General features: G+C 37.5%; 1 protein-coding gene across 10 annotated transcripts in view; it reads right to left on the reverse strand.

Annotated features, from left to right (window-relative positions):
- RPS6KA6 (ribosomal protein S6 kinase A6) overlaps positions 1-17,743 on the reverse strand; it is a 166,714-nt gene that overhangs the window by 53,029 nt on the left and 95,942 nt on the right. For all 10 annotated transcript variants that reach the window (XM_017668067.3, XM_037004820.2, XM_037004819.2 and 7 more), the window contains 2 exons: positions 10,315-10,421; positions 9,977-10,014 (listed from right to left, as the gene is read on the reverse strand). In XM_017668067.3, the coding sequence (XP_017523556.1) occupies positions 9,977-10,014; positions 10,315-10,421 (145 nt within the window). The remainder of the gene's footprint in view (positions 1-9,976; positions 10,015-10,314; positions 10,422-17,743) is intronic.

A 17,743-nucleotide genomic window follows, 5' to 3' on the forward strand; every position in this document is an offset into this window, starting at 1 on the left:
TTGGTATAAATAATCTATAGTTACATGAGGAAAATTATGTTTACTAGACTCACCCATCACCAAGTCCCCCCCCATAACCCCATTACAGTCACTGTCCATCAGTGCAGTAAGATGTTGTAGAATCACTACTTGTCTTCTCTGTGTTGCACAGCCCTCCCCAACCCCGCAACATTATTCATGCTATTCGCAAAGCCCCCTTTCTGTCCCCCCCTTATCCCTCCCTTCTCACCCATTCTCCCCAGTACCTTTCCCTTTGGTAGCTGTTAGTCCATTATTGTGTTCTGTGATTCTGCTGCTGTTTTGTTCCTTCAGTTTTTTCTTTGTTGTTATACTCCACATAAGAGTGAAATCATTTGGGACTTGTCTTTCTCTGCCTGGATTATTTCACTGAGCATATTACCCTCTAGCTCCATCCATGTTGTTACAAATGGTAGGATTTGTTTTCTTCTTATGGCTGAATAATATTCCATTGTGTATATGTAGCACATCTCCTTTATCCATTCATCTACTGATGGACACATAGGTTGCTTCCATTTCTTGGCTATTGTAAATAGTGCTGCGATAAACATAGGGGTGCATCTGTCTCTTTCAAACTGGGCTGCTACACTCTTAGGGTAAATTCCTAGAAGTGGAATTCCTGGGTCAAACGGTATTTCTATTTTGAGATTTTTGAGGAACCTCCATACTGCTTTCCACAGTGGATGAACTAGTTTACATTTCCACCAGCAGAGAAGGAGGGTTCCCGTTTCTCCACAACCTCACCAACATTTGTTGTTGTTTGTCTTTTGGATGGTGGCAATCCTTACTGGTGTGAGGTGGTATCACACTGTGGTTTTAATTTGCATTCCTCTGATGATTAGCGATGTTGAGCATCTTTTCATGAGCTTGGTGGCCATATGAATTTCTTCATTGGAGAAGTGTCTGATCAGCTCCTCTGTCCATTTTTTAATTGGATTATTTGCTTTTTGTTTGTTGAGGTGTGTGAGCTCTTTATATATTTTGGACGTCAACCCTTTATCGAATCTTTCATTCAAGAATATATTCTCCCATACTACAGGAGGCCTTTTTGTTTTCTTGGTGGTTTCCTTTGCTGTACAGAAAATTTTCAGCTTGATGTAGTCCCACTTGTTCATTTTTGCTTTTGATTCCCTTGCCCGGGGAGATATGTTCATGAAGAAATCGCTCATGTTTATGTCTAAGAGATTTTTGCCTATGTTTTTCTAACAATTTCATGGTTTCATGATTTACATTCAGGTCTTTGATCCATTTCAAATTTACTTTTGTGTATGGGGTTAGACAGTGATCCAGTTTCATTCTCTTACATGTAGCTGTCCAGTTTTGCCAGCACCATCTGTTGAAGAGACTGCCATTTCCCCATTGTATGTCCATGGCTCCTTTATCATATATTAATTGACCATATATGTTTGGGTTAATGTCTGGAGTGTCTATTCTGTTCCACTGGTCTGTGGCTCTGTGCTTGTGCCAGTACCAAATTGCCTTGATTACTGTGGCTTTGTAGTAGAGCTTGAAGATGGGGAGCAATATCACCCCCCCCCCCCCACTTTATTCATCCTTCTCAGGATGGCTTTGGCTATTCGGGGTCTTTGGTGTTTCCATATGAATTTTTGAACTATTTGTTCCAGTTCGTTGAAGAATGCTGTTGGTAATTTGATAGGAATTGCATCGAATCTGTATATTGCTTTGGGCAGGATGGCCATTTTGACGATATTAATTCTTCCTAGCCAAGAGCATGGGATGAGTTTCCTTTTCTTAGTGTACTCTTTAATTTCTCTTAAGAGTGTCTTATAGTTTCAGGGTATAGGTCTTTCACTTCCTTGGTTAGGTTTATTCCTAGGTATTTTATTCATTTGATGCAATTGTGAATGGAACTGTTTTCCTGATTTCTCTTTCTATTGGTTCATTGTTAGTGTATAGGAAAGCCACAGATTTCTGTGCGTTAATTTTGTATCCTGAAAATTTGCCGAATTCCTATATTAGTTCTAGTAGTTTTGGAGTGGAGTCTTTAGGGTTTTTTATGTACAATATCATGTCATCTGCAAATAGTGACAGTTTAATTTCTTATTTACCAATCTGGATTCCTTGTATTTCTTTGTTTTGTCTAATTGCCATGGCTAGGACCTCCAGTACTATGTTGAATAACAGCAGGGAGAGTGGGCACCTGTCTTCTTCCTGATCTCAGAGGGAAAGCTTTCAGCTTCTTGCTATTCAGAATGATGTTTGCTGTGGGTTTATCAAATATGGCCTTTATATGTTAAGCTATTTGCCCTCTGTACCCATTTTGTTGAGAGTTTTTATCATGAATGGATGTTGAATTTTGTCGAATGATTTTTCAGCATCTATGGAGATAATCATGTGGTTTTTGTCCTTCTGTTTGTTGATGTGGTGGATGATGTTGATGGATTTTCGAATGTTGTACCATCCTTGCATCCCTGGAATGAATCCCACTTGGTCATGGTGTATGATCCTTTTGATGTATTTTTGAATTTGGTTCGCTAATATTTTGTTGAGTATTTTTACAACTACATTCATCAGGGATATTGGTCTGTACTTTTCTTTTTTGGTGGGGTCTTTGCCTGGTGTTGGTATTAGGGTGATGTTGGCTACATAGAATGAGTTTGGGAGTACTCCCTCCTCTTCTATTTTTTGGAAAACTTTAAGGAGAATGGGTGGTATGTGTTCTCTATATGTCTAATAAAATTCCGAGGTAAATCAATCTGGCCTGGGGGTTTTGTTCTTGGGTAGTTTTATGATTACTGCTTCAATTTCATTGCTGGCAATTGGTCTGTTTAGATTTTGTGTTTCTTCCTTGGTCACTCTTGGAAGGTTGTATTTTTCTAAGAAGTTGCCCATTTCTTCTAGGTTTTCCAGCTTATTAGCATATAGGTTTTCAGTATTCTCTAATAATTCTTTGTATTTCTGTGGGGTCCATCATGATTTTTCCTTTCTTGTTCCTGATTCTGTTGATGTGTGTTGATTCTCTTTTTCTCTTAATAAGTTTGGCTAGAGGCTTATCTATTTTGTTTATTTTCTCAAAGAACCAGCTCTTGGTTTCATTGATTTTTTCTATTGTTTTATTCTTCTCCATTTTATTTATTTCTTCTCTGATCTTTATTATGTCCCTCCTTCTGCTGACTTTAGGCATCATTTTTTCTTGTTTTTCCAATTTCAATAATTGTGACATTAGACTATTCAATTGGGATTGTTCTTCCTTCTTTAAGTATGCCTGGATTGCTATATACATTTCTCTTGACTGTCTTCACTGCATCCCACAGAACGTAGGGCTTTGTGTTGTTTTTGTCATTTGTTTCCATATATTGCTGGATCTCTATTTTAATTTGGGAATTCATCGATTTATTATTTAGGAGCATATTGTTAAGCCTTCATGTTTTTGTGGGCATTTTTGCTTTCTTTGTACAATTTAGTTCTACTGTTATGCCTCTGTGATCTGAAAAGTTGGTTGGTAGAATTTCAATCAATCTTTTTGAATTTACTGAGGCTCTTATTGTGGTCCAGTGTGTAGTCTATTCCGGAGAATGTTCCATGTGCACTTGAGAAGAATGTGTATCCTGTTTCTTTTGGATATAGTGTTCTATAGATGTCTATTAGGTCCATCTGTTCTAGTGTGTTGCTCAGTGCCTGTGTGTCCTTACTTATTTTCTGTCTGGTAGATCTATCCTTTGGAGTGAGTGGTGTGTTGAAGTCTCCTAAAATGAATGTGTTGCATTCTATTTCCTCCTTTAGTTCTGTTAGTATTTGTTTCACATATGCTGGTGCTCCTGTGTTGGTTGCATGTGTATTTATAATGGTTATATCCTCTTGTTGGACTGATCCCTTTACTATTATGTAATGTCCTTCTTTATCTCTTGTTACTTTCTTTGTTTTGAAGTCTATTTTGTCTGATACTAGTACTGCAACACCTAGTTTTTTCTCCCTGTTGTTTGCATGAAAGATATTTTTCCATCCCTTCACTTTTATTGTGTGCATGTCTTCGGGTTTGAGGTGAGTCTCTTGTAAGCAACATATAGATGGGTCTTGCTTTTTTATCCCTTCTATTACTGTGTCCTTTGATTGGTGCATTCACTCCATTTACATTTAGGGTCATTATTGAAAGGTATGTACTTATTGCCATTGCAGGCTTTAAGTTTGTGGTTACCAAAGGTTCAGTGTTAGTTTCTTTACTATCTTACTGTCTAACTTAACTCGCTTGTTGAGCTATTACAAACATGGTCTGATGATTCTTTATTTCTCTCCCTTCTTATTCCTCCTCCTCCCTTCTTCATATGTTGGGTGTTTTATTCTGTGCTCTTTTGTGTTTCCTTTAACTGCTTTTGTGGGTAGTTTATTTAATTTTTTGCCATTAGTTAGTATTTGGTTGGTTTGCTTTCTTTGCTGTGATTTTATTTTCTCTGGTGACATCTGTTTAGCCTGAGGAGTGCTCCCATCAAGAGCAGTCCCTTTAAAATATCCTGTAGAGGTGGTTTTTGGGAGAGAAATTCCCTCAACTTTTGCTTGTCTGGGAATTGTTTAATCCCTCTTTCATATTTAAATGATAATCATGCTGGATCCAGTATTCTTGGTTCAAGGCCCTTCTGTTTCATTGCATTAAATATATCATGCCTTTCTTTTCTGGCCTCGAAGGTTTCTGTTGAGAAGTCTGATGATAGCCTGATGGGTTTTCCTTTGTAGTTGACCTTTTCCCTCTCTCAAGCTGCCTTTAAAACTCTGTCCTTTTCCTTGATCTTTGCCATTTTAATTATTATGTGTCTTGGTGTTGTCTTCCTTGGGTCCCTTCTTTTGGGAGTTCTGTGTACTTCCATGGTCTGATCAATTATTTCCTCCCCCAGTTTGCCAAAGTTTTCAGCAATTATTTCTTCAAATACACTTTCTATCCCTTTTTCTCTCTCCTCCTTCTGGTACCCCTATAATGCCAATATTGTTCCTTTTCGATTGGTCACACAGTTCTCTTAATATTCTTTCAATCCTGGACATCCTTTTCTCTCTCTCTGCATCAGCTTCTCTGTGTTCCTGTTCTCTGATTTCTATTCCATTAACAGCCTCTTGCACCTCATCTAGTCTGCTCTTAAGTCCTTCCAGAGATGGTTTCATTTCTGCTATCTCCTTCCAGATTTCATCCCTTAGCTCTTGCATATTTCTCTGTATATCCATTAGTATGGTTATGACCTTTATTTTGAATTATTTTTAAGGAAGATTGGTTAGGTCTGTCTCCTTCTCAGGGGTTGACACTGTGATTTTTGTCTGGATGAAATTCTTCTGCCTTCTCATGGCGACAGAGGTATATGTGTGGAGCTGGCACTAGTGTTGGCTGGGAGAACGTCCCTTCTTGCTGGTTTGTGGCCTTCCTCTCCTGGGAGAACAGTGAACCCTAGCGGCTTTTGCTGGGCAGCTGTGCACAGACGAGGTGTCTGATTCTTGCCAGGCTGGTGTGGAAGAAGCTCTGCCCGGTTGCTGTGGGCATGGCCACTGCCGCTATGGCGGAGTTGTGCTGGAGGGGGATCGGATGGGAGGCTATTTATTACCGTGAGGGGCCTCCAATCTGCATTGCCGCCCAGTGGGTTGGGGCTCCTGGAGTTCCCTGGGATTCCCAGTTTCTGGGCTGATTGTGCTGGTGTGCTTCCCCCCAGCTGTGAGGCCCCTGTCCCTTTAAGGTTTTCAAAGGGCACTCGCATTTCTTTTGTCCCAGGTGTGCCGGCTGTGGGGACCCGCTCACAGGTCTTAATGTCTTTTTTCCCTAGTATCCAGCACACCATGCACTGTGCATCTGTGCTCTCGGTGCAGATGGCTAAGGCTGGTTATTTAGCAGTCCTGGGCTCCCTCTCCCTCCCCATTCTGACTCCTCTCCTCTCCCTGAGAGCTGGGGTCAGAAGCTCGCGGATGCCCCCGGGCTGCAGCTTGTATCTTACCCCATTCATGAGGCGCTGGGTTCTCGCAGGTGTAGAGGTAGTCTGGCTGTTGTCCTGTGTCTACTGGTCTCTCTTTTAGGAATAGTTGTATTTGTTGTATTTTCAAAAATATATAGGTTTTGGGAGGAGATTTCTGTTGCTCTACTCACGCATCCATCTTTGCTCTGCTCTCAGGTCTTGATTTTTTATCCATTCTATTTCTCTGTGTCTTTTCATTCATGCGTTCAGTCCATTTATATTTAGGGTGATTATTGAAAGATACGTACTTATTGCCATTGCAGGCTTTAGATTCGTGATTACCAAAGGCTCAAGGGGAGCTTCTTTACTATGTCTAACTTAACTCTCTTATTAAGCTATTATAAACACAGTCTGATGATTCTTTATTTCTCTCCCTTCTTATTCTTCCTCCTCCATTCTTTATATGTTAGGTGTTTATTTCTGTACTCTTGTTTCCTTTGACTGCTTTTGTGAATAGTTGATTTTATTTTTTGCCTTTAGTTAGTATTTGGTAGCTCTTCTTTCCTTGCTGTGATTTTATTTTCTCTGGTGACATCTATTTAGCCTTAAGAGTGCTTCCATCTAGAGCAGTCTCTTTAAAATATCGTGTAGAGCCGGTTTGTGGGAGGCAAATTCCCTCAACTTTTGCTTGTCTGGGAATTGTTTAATCCCTCCTTCACATTTAAATGATAATTGTGTTGGATACAGTATGTTTGGTTCAAGGCCCTTCTGTTTCATTGCATTAAATATATCATGCCATTCTCTTCTGGCCTGTAAGGTTTCTGTTGAGAAGTCTGATGATAGCCTGATGGGTTTTCCTTTGTAGGTGATCTTTTTTCTCTCTCTGGCTGCCTTTAATACTCTGTCCTTATCCTTGATCTTTGCCATTTTAATTATTATATGTCCTGGTGTTGTCCTCCTTGAGTCCCTGTGTTGGGACATCTGTGGTCTTCCATGGTCTGAGAAACTATTTCCTCCCCCAGCTTGGGAAAGTTTTCAGCAATTATTTCTTCAATAACACTTTCTATCCCTTTTTCTCTCTCTTCTTCTTCTGGTACCCTTATAATGCAAATATTGTTCTGTTCGCATTGGTCATAAAGTTCTCTAATATTCTTTCATTCCTGGAGATACTTTTATCTCTCTCTGCCTCAGCTTCTCTGTATTCCTGTTCTCTGATTTCTATTCCATTAACAGTCTCTTGCAACTCATCCAGTGTGTTCTTAAGTCCTTCCAGAGATTGTTTCTTTTCTGTAATCTCCCTCCTGACTTCATTCCTTAGCTATTGCTTATTTCTCTGGAGGTCCATCAGCATCATTATGACCTTTATTTTGAATTCTTTTTCAAGAAGATTGGTTATATCTATTTCCCCAGGCCCTCTCTCTAGGTTTGAGTGATTCTTCCTGGACCAGATTCTTCTGCCTTTTCATGGTGATAGAGGTGGTTGTAGGCAGGTGGCACATGTCAGCTGAGGAACAAAGTCCCTTCCTGCTTGCTGCTTGCCCTGCCCTTCTCCGCTGCCTGTGCAGGCTACCTGTACACATGGAGAACCCTCTGAGTTAAGCTCCTGAGCTGCCATCATTGGGGCAACCCTTGGTGTAGCCCAGATCCCTAACTGTCTACTCCCTAACTGTTTAACTTAATTCTCTTATTAAGCTATTATAAACACAGTCTGATGATTCTTTATTTCTCTCCCTTCTTATTCTTCCTCCTCCATTCTTTATATGTTAGGTGTTTATTTCTGTACTCTTTTTTTGTTTCCTTTGACTGCTTTTGTGAATAGTTGATTTTATTTTTTGCCTTTAGTTAGTATTTGGTTGCTCTTCTTTCTTTGCTGTGATTTTATTTTCTCTGGTGACATCTATTTAGCCTTAAGAGTGCTTTCATCTAGACAGCCCAGGGAGTGGCAGGCATGCTGGGTGTTGTCCCTTGTGAGAACGGTGCCCCTTCGTGCCTTGCTCTGGCTTCCTCTGTCTATGCTGGGCAGCTACATGCCATTGGCAGCCCCTGGGGCTGTCGTGGTTAGCTGCACGCTCAGAGAATCTGGGTGGTTGCTGTGGGCAGGGCCACTCTCTGGCTGCTCTGCTGCTCTGGTGGGTCAGTGGGTTTGTTTGCAGCACCAGCTGGGGGGAACGAATGGCAGGCTGCTTATCGCCATGAGGGGCTTCATAGCTGCATTGCCACCCATGGAGTTAGGGTGCCTGAAGTTCCTCAGGATTCCCAGCCTGCTGGACTGAGTGTGCCAGTATGATTCCATCCAGCTGTTAAGCCCCTGTCCCTTTAAGACTTTCAAAAAGCACCCACTTTTCTTTCGACCCAGGGGAGCCAGCTGTGTGGACCTGCTCGCAGTCTCCATCTCGGATTTTACTTTTCTGTTTCTCTAATATTCAGTAAACAATGTAATGTGTGTCTGCGCTCCCAGTGAAGATTACTAGGGCTGATTATTTAGCAGCCCTGTGCTTCCAGTCTCTCCCCACTCTGATTCTTTTCCTCCCGCCAGTGAGCTGGGGTGGGGGGAGTGCTCGGGACCCGTCGGGTCACAGCTTTGTATCTTACCCTTTTTGTGAGATGCTATGTTCTTGTAGATGTAGATGTAGCCTAGTTGTTGCACTGTATCTTTTGGTCTCTGTGTTAGGCGTAGTTGTATTTATTGTATTTTCAAAAATATATATGGTTTTGGGAGATTTCTGCCACTCTACTCACCCTGCCATCTTGAGCCTCTCTATACTTAGGAATTTAAAGCAACTTTACCTTTTAAGTATACTAATCCAAAATTCTCTGAAAAGACCACATTTTCATTTTATTTGTTTTAATATTCTGTTGATTAAATACATAATTTATTATCTGTTTTAAACATATGTAACCTTTTGAGACTGGATCACTCAGCATAATGCCCTTGAATCTATCCAAGTTGTGGCCTATATCAAGAGTTCGTTCCTTTTTATTGCTGAATAGTATTCCACTGTATGGATGTATTACCATCTATGTTTCCATTCACTCTTTGAAGGACATTTGGGACATTCCCAGTCTTGGGCTATTATAAATAGAGCTTTTACTAAAATGTATATAGGTTTTATGTGCCCATAAGTTTTTATTTCTCTAGGATAAGTGCCCAAGAGTGTGACTATTGTATGATTCTGTTCATGTCATATTCTCAAAATAATAAAATTAGATATGTAGAAGAGATAAGTGGTTGCCAGCTATGAGGGAACAGCAGAGATGCAGACCAGAAATGGGCAGCATAAGAGAGTTCTTCTGTGGTAAATGAATAGTTTTAAATACTGATTGTGATGGTGGTATTCAAATCTATTCATGTGATGTCAGAATTATACACAAACAAAAGAAAGAATGCATGGAAAAATCTGTTGAAATACAAATAAAGTATATGGTCCAGATAGTTGTACATTACCAATCAATTTCCTGGGGTTAATAATGCACTACAGTTTTGTAAGATGTCACCATTGGGGTAAGCTGGGTGATGGGTATAGGATCTCTTGGTAGTATTTTTTGTAACTTATTGTGAGTCTACAATTATTTCAAAGTAAAAAAATTATTTTTAATGGTATAATGATACTTTACATATGAGTACTGTAAGGATTAGCACAGTGTATTATACATAATAAAACATCAATGGTCAAAATAAAGTAAAATAAAAGATGTTTTTATATATAAAGAACAAAATGAACTTCTGATTATGAAATACTTAGTTTAAAAGTTTTAATTCACTATATATCAAATGTGATAACTACATACGATAAATCTTTCAGTCCAGACTGAAACTAAGATGGTGTATTTTTATCTAGAAAACCAAATGTCATTTCTTAATTAGATTAGTGACTCTAATACAATTTTTTGGTATTACAGTTAGAACATATTGAGAGATACCTTTCAAACCCTTTAAATGAACTTTAATTCACTAAAGAAATGAATAAAGTGCAAGCTAAAGCAACAAAGAGGAGAAAAGAAAACAGGTTTAGCCAAATATATTAAAAGAACAAAAAATATAAATTGAGCTTAGGGTAGAATAAGAATTCGCATACCTGTTAACTTGATATGTCCTATTTCATCAAGCAAAATGCTGTAAATCAAAATTCACATTCATCAAGATGGAATAAAACATTTTTATATAATATATTTATATAAAAATAATCATTAACTTAAAATAGGTTAGTATCTATTTGATGTACTGGGAATATTTAAATAATTAATTTAAAATCAATGGGTATTTTATGGAGATAACTTTTTATAAGTAGTTTCATATAATTGTATAATTCATGTACATTTTCACATAATCCTGAAAATAAAAGACTTGGTATATAAAAAAATGTAGTTATAGAAATACTGGTAACAGGAATACATAGGGAGAATATAGCTTTACTTTTCTGGCTTCAGGTCTCTATATACAATTCCTAATTGGTGCAGATGATTCAAAGCAAGGGCCAGTTCTGCAAGGTAGAATTTCACATCCTCCTCTGTAAACAGAACCTAGAATAAAATAATAATTTACTATTTGGTCTTTTTTTCCTTACGGAATTAAAAAAATCACTTATGTAAAAAGCAATAAATAGACAAGTGCAGGCAAATAAGAAAATAAGAGTAGATAGATGAAACTAACCTTCTCTTCAATATTAACCATTTCAATGTAAATCTTCCTAAAATATATGTAGTTTGTATATCTTCTACAGTGAATGCACTGCACAGGATGTACCTTTTTCTCTTAATGACTTAGTGTCATAATATGATTATATGTTTAATACTCTACTACCATATAGTGATGCCCTAAGGATCTTTGAAGTACATAGGCTACCTTGGTTTAGCATTGGTAATTTCACTATTTCTACTATTTTTCTCTTTCACCACCTACTATCACTTCTCAGGAATTTCACTTTTAGTGGATCTACTAACCCAGTTTCTAATATACTATTGTAACTATTAAATTAGTAACTATTATATTAAACACAGTCCTAACCCCAATCTCTGACCTAGGGTAGCTCCAGGCCTCTTCTGTTAGTGAAGTACAGGAGTTTAATGGCATTGTATTCCTCAATTTTTTTTTGTCCCTGGGAATACAGCTGCTATGATGAAGTGAAAATAGCACTGGACTTGGAATCACAATTAGCATTGCAATGTTTGACATGTTACTTAGCCCTGTGGTTTTCATTTCCTAAGCCTGTAAAACAATGATAATCATATTTACTTATATCTACCTAACAAGGTTGTTGTAAGAGTTGAATTAGTTTATGTGGGAAAAAAAGCTTTGTAAATTGTGGAATGCTATGTGTGCAACCATGAGGTATTATTAGTATAGGTTTTGTATCATTCTTGAGTGTTAATCTATAAATAAAATTGAGTACCAGTCAAATATTAGATGTAATTTTGAAGATTTATCAAGGGCTTCCAATAGGCAAAACAAATAACTTGTCCAGAAATTGGTTATTTTCATTAAAGAAATCTCTGGATTATTAGGAAAGCTCAAAATTTGAAAGAAATATTACAACTGGCTTGCCCATTAAGAATTATGGTCATTGAATGACATTATGCAGATTCATTACATAATGCAGATTCAGGTTGCTAATAAAATTTCAGAGAATGAATAGTTCAAGGTAAATTCTGATACTCCACCCACTTTTAAAAAGATCTATAAAAAACAAAGATTTTTCATTATCTAAGATTAAGGTGAGTTCATATAAGTATTATGGTAAAACTATGAGAACATCATTTTCATTTGATATTAAGAATAAAAATATTTGTTACTTATTTAGCATCCAAGGAAGGCTAATCAAAATGTTCAATGAAACCTAATACATAAGAAAACCCTAAACAAAAATCCTTCAAAGTCTGAAGTAGAGACTCTGCCTAGGTTATAGTTTATGGCAAGTATATTATCTTGTCATGAAATTGTCTCTGTGGAAAGCCTCTTGATGGAAGCAAATAAGAAAATAACTAAGTAGCAATTATATGCCAGTCACTTTACATTCATTATGTTATTACAATCTTTCAAACAAACCTGAGGTAGGTATTATCACCACCTTACATATGGAAAAAGAATGTTAAAATGATGAAGTAACTTGCCCAGAAAAGCAAAGCTAGTGAGAAGGCGGCCCAGGATTTGAACTCAGGAATACTTGTCCCAAGAAACTACCCATTCCCCATAAGCTACTTCTGTCATATGCTATGCTACAACTTCTTAAACGTTTTAGGTTCACTACCATTAATACATTCCTATTCACTAATCATCCTATAATCCCCTCATAAATGAAAATCACCTAAAACTCCAGAACCCCTTAAGTAAGCACTGCTAGGTCTGTTCTTCAAATCATGTACATATGTATATGTGTGTGTATGTGTGTGTGTATGTTTTAACATATATATAGACCATACTATATATACGTTTTAGTAGCCGCTTCTTCTCCTACTTAATGTTGTTTCATAAGTATTGTCCCATATCTTTAAAACATTTATATCAGGTTTTAAATAGCTGTAAAATATCAACACACTAATTTACCATAATTTACCTAAATGTTTATTTAAGTTATTTTCAGTTTTTCACTACTTTAAATAGGTCTGAAATATGATTATTACCCCAAATGGATTCCTAAAAAATAAAATAGGAAATATTGAGTCACAGAGAATAAATAGTCCAAGATTCTTAACATATGACAAAATTGTATTCCAAAAAGTTTACAAATTTCTACTCCCATCAGCAGTTTATGAAAATTTGTCTTACCACATCTATGATAGCATTGAGCATTACTCCTTAAAAATTCTTTTCTTATTTGACATGTTAAAAATGGCATCAGTAGTTTAAATTTTGATTCTTAGGCTAAACATTTTTTCCACGTTTAATGGCTTTTCCATTTTTCAAGTGAATTATGTTTTTGCCTGTTTTTCATTATTGAATTACTATTTCTTTCAATTGGTAAGCCCCTTAAATATTAAAAATGTCAGTTCTCCAACATATTACTTGCAACATTTTCCCCACTTGATGTTTTTTAATGTTCAGTAATTCTTAATTTTATGTAGTCATATTTATATATCATTTCTTTATGGTTTTCTTTCAATACTTTAATGATAAGGAGACCTCCATTCAATGGTCAACTACAAATTCAGCTGTATTTTCTTTCAAGATCATTGTTTTTTCCAGATTTAGCTCTTTAACATAAGTAAAACTTATCTCTGTGGTAGACATGACAATTAAAAATTTTTTTCTGAAATATCTAGCCAATTTCTCATATACTATTTCCTGAACAACCCATCTCTTTGCCATTAACTTGTGATTCTTCTTCTATCATAATAATATATGGTAAGGTATACATACCAGAATATTCCCAGGCTATACCTTATGTGTCCGATCTTGCTGATACTGTGTTTTGCTTATAGCAGTAGGTTTAAAAAAGTTTTAACAAGAGGTAGAGCAAGGAAAGGGTAGTCTTTATTTTCAAAATGTCTTAGTTCTTTTCATTTGTTTACTTTTGTTATTAGGTAAACTGGTAAAATATTTCTGTCAATTTCAAATAAACAAAAGTTCCTATTGAGATTTTGTTTGGTATTTTGTTAAACCTATAAATTAATTCTGGAAGAACTATCAGCTTTACAATTATCAGCCATTCATCTAACTACATTTTCTTAATATTTGCAAAGTAGGGCATGGCTTAAGAGCTGTGTGTGTGTGTGTGTGTGTGTGTGTGTGTGTGTGCGTGCGCTTGCAAGCATTTTGGGAGAGAACAATTTGGGGAGGTGCCATTCCCTGTAAAGTATAAATGACATACATTATAAAATTCCTTAACACATTAAAAAAAGTAATTTTAAAGTCTTTTTCTAAGGTATAAAGCATTAAGTCCTCATTTTGGATAACAGTTTTTTTGTATACAAAGGTGAAGCATAACCAATAAACAACTTATTATATGGTGTTTATAGGAGTAACCATTAAGTAATTTTTTAAAAGCCTGTTCAATGAATATACTAATTTATCATCTTTTGGGCAGTGTATTTAAAATGTTTGCTCTTACCTAATATTCCAGACTTAGGAATCAAAACTTACTGACTGCATCTCTGTGCTAGTATGGGTTTAGATAGTCCCACATTGAGAATGGAGGTCTGAAGAGTTTAAAAGAAAATTAGAAATGACTACAAGAAAGAATTTCTCAAACACATTCTTGACACTTCTACAATCTAACACAAGGAATTGCGAATACTGGAGGCTTGTTATACTGTTGTCCCTGTATGTCTTGGGACCAGCTTTTAACAAGGTCCTTTAAGGACCCTCCTTGGCAGGGGGTCCTAGACAGACCCCACCACATACTGAATTCTGTTCTATTATAAACAACTACTGAAATCACAATCTATGTAAATGGCATGCTTTGCACTGGAGGTAGACAGATATAAGGCAGAGACCTTAGCCACTTAAGCACTGGCTAACATCCCATAAACACATTGTTGTTTTTCATAGCAAGTTGCAGAGCTTTGGGAACCAACAGTAGCTCTCCCACACTTAGCGTTTTAATTCTGGAAGTGATATGTTGAACCACTATAACCCAAATAAAATGCTACTACCAGACTACCACTTCAAGACAAAATGAACTAGACGAGGACAGGATTTAATCTCCTTCCTGAAACAACTAAAGCACAGGACTAAATATATGAAGTGATACTTTTGAAGACATTGGACATCAGGCAACAAAGGACAGTGAATACTGAAAGATGAGAACAAATGAGGTAAGCCCTACAACTGGCCTAGCTTACTATCTGGAAAGAGTTCCCAAGCAGCAGTGCAGGGAAAGCTAAGTCAGGCAAAGCCTGGAAGACTCCCTGAGTTGATGAGATGGAGCTGAGAGTCCAGAAAGACAAGAAAATTTAAAAAAATAGAATTCACAAAATAGAGTACAAGGGAGAATTGTACATAAAACTGTTAAGTTAACACAGAAAATTTCCTGCAAGTATTCAGCTGAGAAATGCTTAACTCATGTGAAAGAGGAAACTATTCTGAGCTAGGATAAGAACCAATGAAAGGATTAGAGGGACTATTCTATGGAACACACACAGGGTCAGAATAGTTCCTGTTATCTCCAGCCAGAGCAGAAAACATCACAATTCAAAGGACAATGGATAGAGTAAACCAGAAGGGTTTTGCTTCAGAGCGGTGCCAAGTAAACCCCTGACTAAATGCTTCTCTGGTCCAGTTTAACAACCCAAAAGAATCAAACTAGTTCCACATTCCAGAACACAGATTAACAATATTTGTAGGAATACAAAAAATATCCATCACATAAAAGACAAATTTCAGAATGCCTGCCACCTAATAAAATATTTGCAATCATGAATCTAAGGAAACTACCTGAGCCCAGGAAAAAATAACCCTAAAGGATTAAAAGAAAGACTCCACAGAGCTCAGAAAGGACCAGGATAGGTTTTGTCCCCAACAGTAAGAGTGAAAAACCTCATAATTCACAGCACATTGATTAGAGTACTAAAGAAGGGTTATGCTCCAGTATTGAAAAATTAATCCTAGACTGAATTCTGCTCTGGTCCACATAACAAAGCTTAAAAGCAAGACTCAAAAGATTAACTGCATCCGAGAACAAAGTTAAACACAACTTATGAGAAAACAAAAGTATCTATGGTATAAGAAAATTAAATTAATAATGCCTACCGTCCAATAAAAAAAGACTATGCAATTATATTGCCAGTGAAGCATGAAAGCAGACACAGACAGTACTTAAACAAATGTTTGTGACTGTGTTCCAATAAAATTTTATTTAGAGAAATAAGCAACTGGCCATATTTGGCCCAAGACCATATAGATTCCAGACTCCTGAATTAAAGATTTATACTGCAACTACTAAAATAACACAACAAATTCTTACAGACGAAAATCCAACTGCAGATATAAAAATGAAATTGTGAAGAGTAATTAATTTTAAAAAGGCAGAAAAATAGGGATAGTCTAAAATGGTGGTAAAGGAAGATCCTGAACCCGCTCCTTCTAAGAACAAACCAAATCTATAGCTACATATGGAAAAATTCCCTCTGAAAAAGACCTGAAATTGGCTGAGCAGCTCTTTCAAAACAAATGGTAAAAGGGTTACATTAGGACAGGTGTGGGAGGCAGAGACATGGTTTTGTCAAAAACCCTGGAGCGGCAAACAACAATCTGGAGAATCTCATAAATCCAGAGTTTCTCCCTGAGGAGAGTGTTTGTGCCCCACATTGGGTACCTCAACAATTAGGACCTGCAATGGAGAAATCAGCCCCCAAAACATTTGGTTTTGAGAACTAGTGAGGCTCACATCCTAGTGACTGCAAAGAACTGAGACACTTTTCATAAAGGGCTTGTGCAGATGCACTCACCCTCAGAACCAGCATAAAAGAAGCAGTTTGAAAGTGTCTAGATGTTTTATGAAGGAGATTCACTTGTTAAAACATCTGTTGAAAGGGGAGGGGCCTATTGGGAATCTCTCCAAAGATGGAGGCACTGACAGGTGCTATTTTTGTGCTCTCCCTCTACCTGGATAGTGCTGGTGGGTACATCCTAACCCTATGCTCTCTGTGGCCCTGTGAGGGCCAGCAGGTGCACCTTGGCTCTGTGGCCCCATGAGGACCAGTAGGCACTCACTCACCCAGCACTGCACTCTCCCTTGATCCCACTAACGCAGGGAGGTGCACCCTGACCTACACTCTGTTGTAGCACTCTGGGGGTTAGAATATATAACCTAGCATTACACCTTCCAATGGCCCCTCTAAAGGCAGTGAGCACACACCAGCCTGCACTCTCTCACTACTTTCTAAAGCCAGCAGAATGGACAGTCCACACGGGGGATTTTCCTTGATTACTCAACTCTGGTGGCCAGTAGATCTTGTGTTCCTGGGTCCCATGGGACTTTGACAATAGGAGAAACAATTCTTGGCAGGGTACCACCCCAGGGCACTACACAGACAGCAGACTGAAACACATTAAGTCTTTCTGTGGGGAAAAAAAGCCTATCTGCTTGTTCTGGAGCTTCAGCCTGATGGGGAGCTTTCAGATTTATCACTCTTATAGAAGCTATAGAGGTGCTCTCAGGAGCATAGGATAGAGGATGTCATTTCTGTGTTCTCCTTAGCATTAGTACACATCACTAGTATCTCCAAGAAAGGAGTTTATACACTTGTCTGGAGTCCAAATTTTTGCCACTATTTCCCAGGAGACACCTCCAGATCACTTGGCCTGGCTATCAATGGGGTTTACAATTATGGTTGCATAGGGCTGTATATATATTGGAATACTTTAAAAGCTGCTATCCAAGAGTCTGGCTTCTAATTAGCCAAAAACTAGATGCTAAGATTCCTCTCTTTGGAACACTGACAGGTCTTGGCACACCTTCAACAACTGGGATATATCTATTAAGAATAAATTAGCTTAGAGAATCACAAAGGTTCAGGATAAAACCAAGACCTAGGGAAGAGTTGAAAGGTAAGGTTCATCTCCTATACAAGGCTATTCCTTCAAGATTAAGAGACGTAGCTCTTTTACCTAATATATGGAAACAAGCACAAAGAGCCAAGCAAAATGAAGAGATGAATATATTACAAATGAAAGAACAAGATAAAAACCTCATAAAAAACCTTAATGAAATAATATAAGTAACTTACCTGTAAGGAAGTGAAAAGTAATGGTCATTAAGATCCTCACTGAAAATAGTAGAATGGATGAACACAATAACAAAGAGATAGAAAATAAAAGAAAGTATCAAAAGACAGAGCTGAAGAATAGAATAACTGAACTGAAAAATACATAGATGGGTTCCAGTGGACTAGATAAAGCAGAAGAA

Source organism: Manis javanica, chromosome X (assembly GCF_040802235.1).
Source record: "Manis javanica isolate MJ-LG chromosome X, MJ_LKY, whole genome shotgun sequence".
Taxonomy (NCBI): Eukaryota; Metazoa; Chordata; class Mammalia; order Pholidota; family Manidae; genus Manis; species Manis javanica.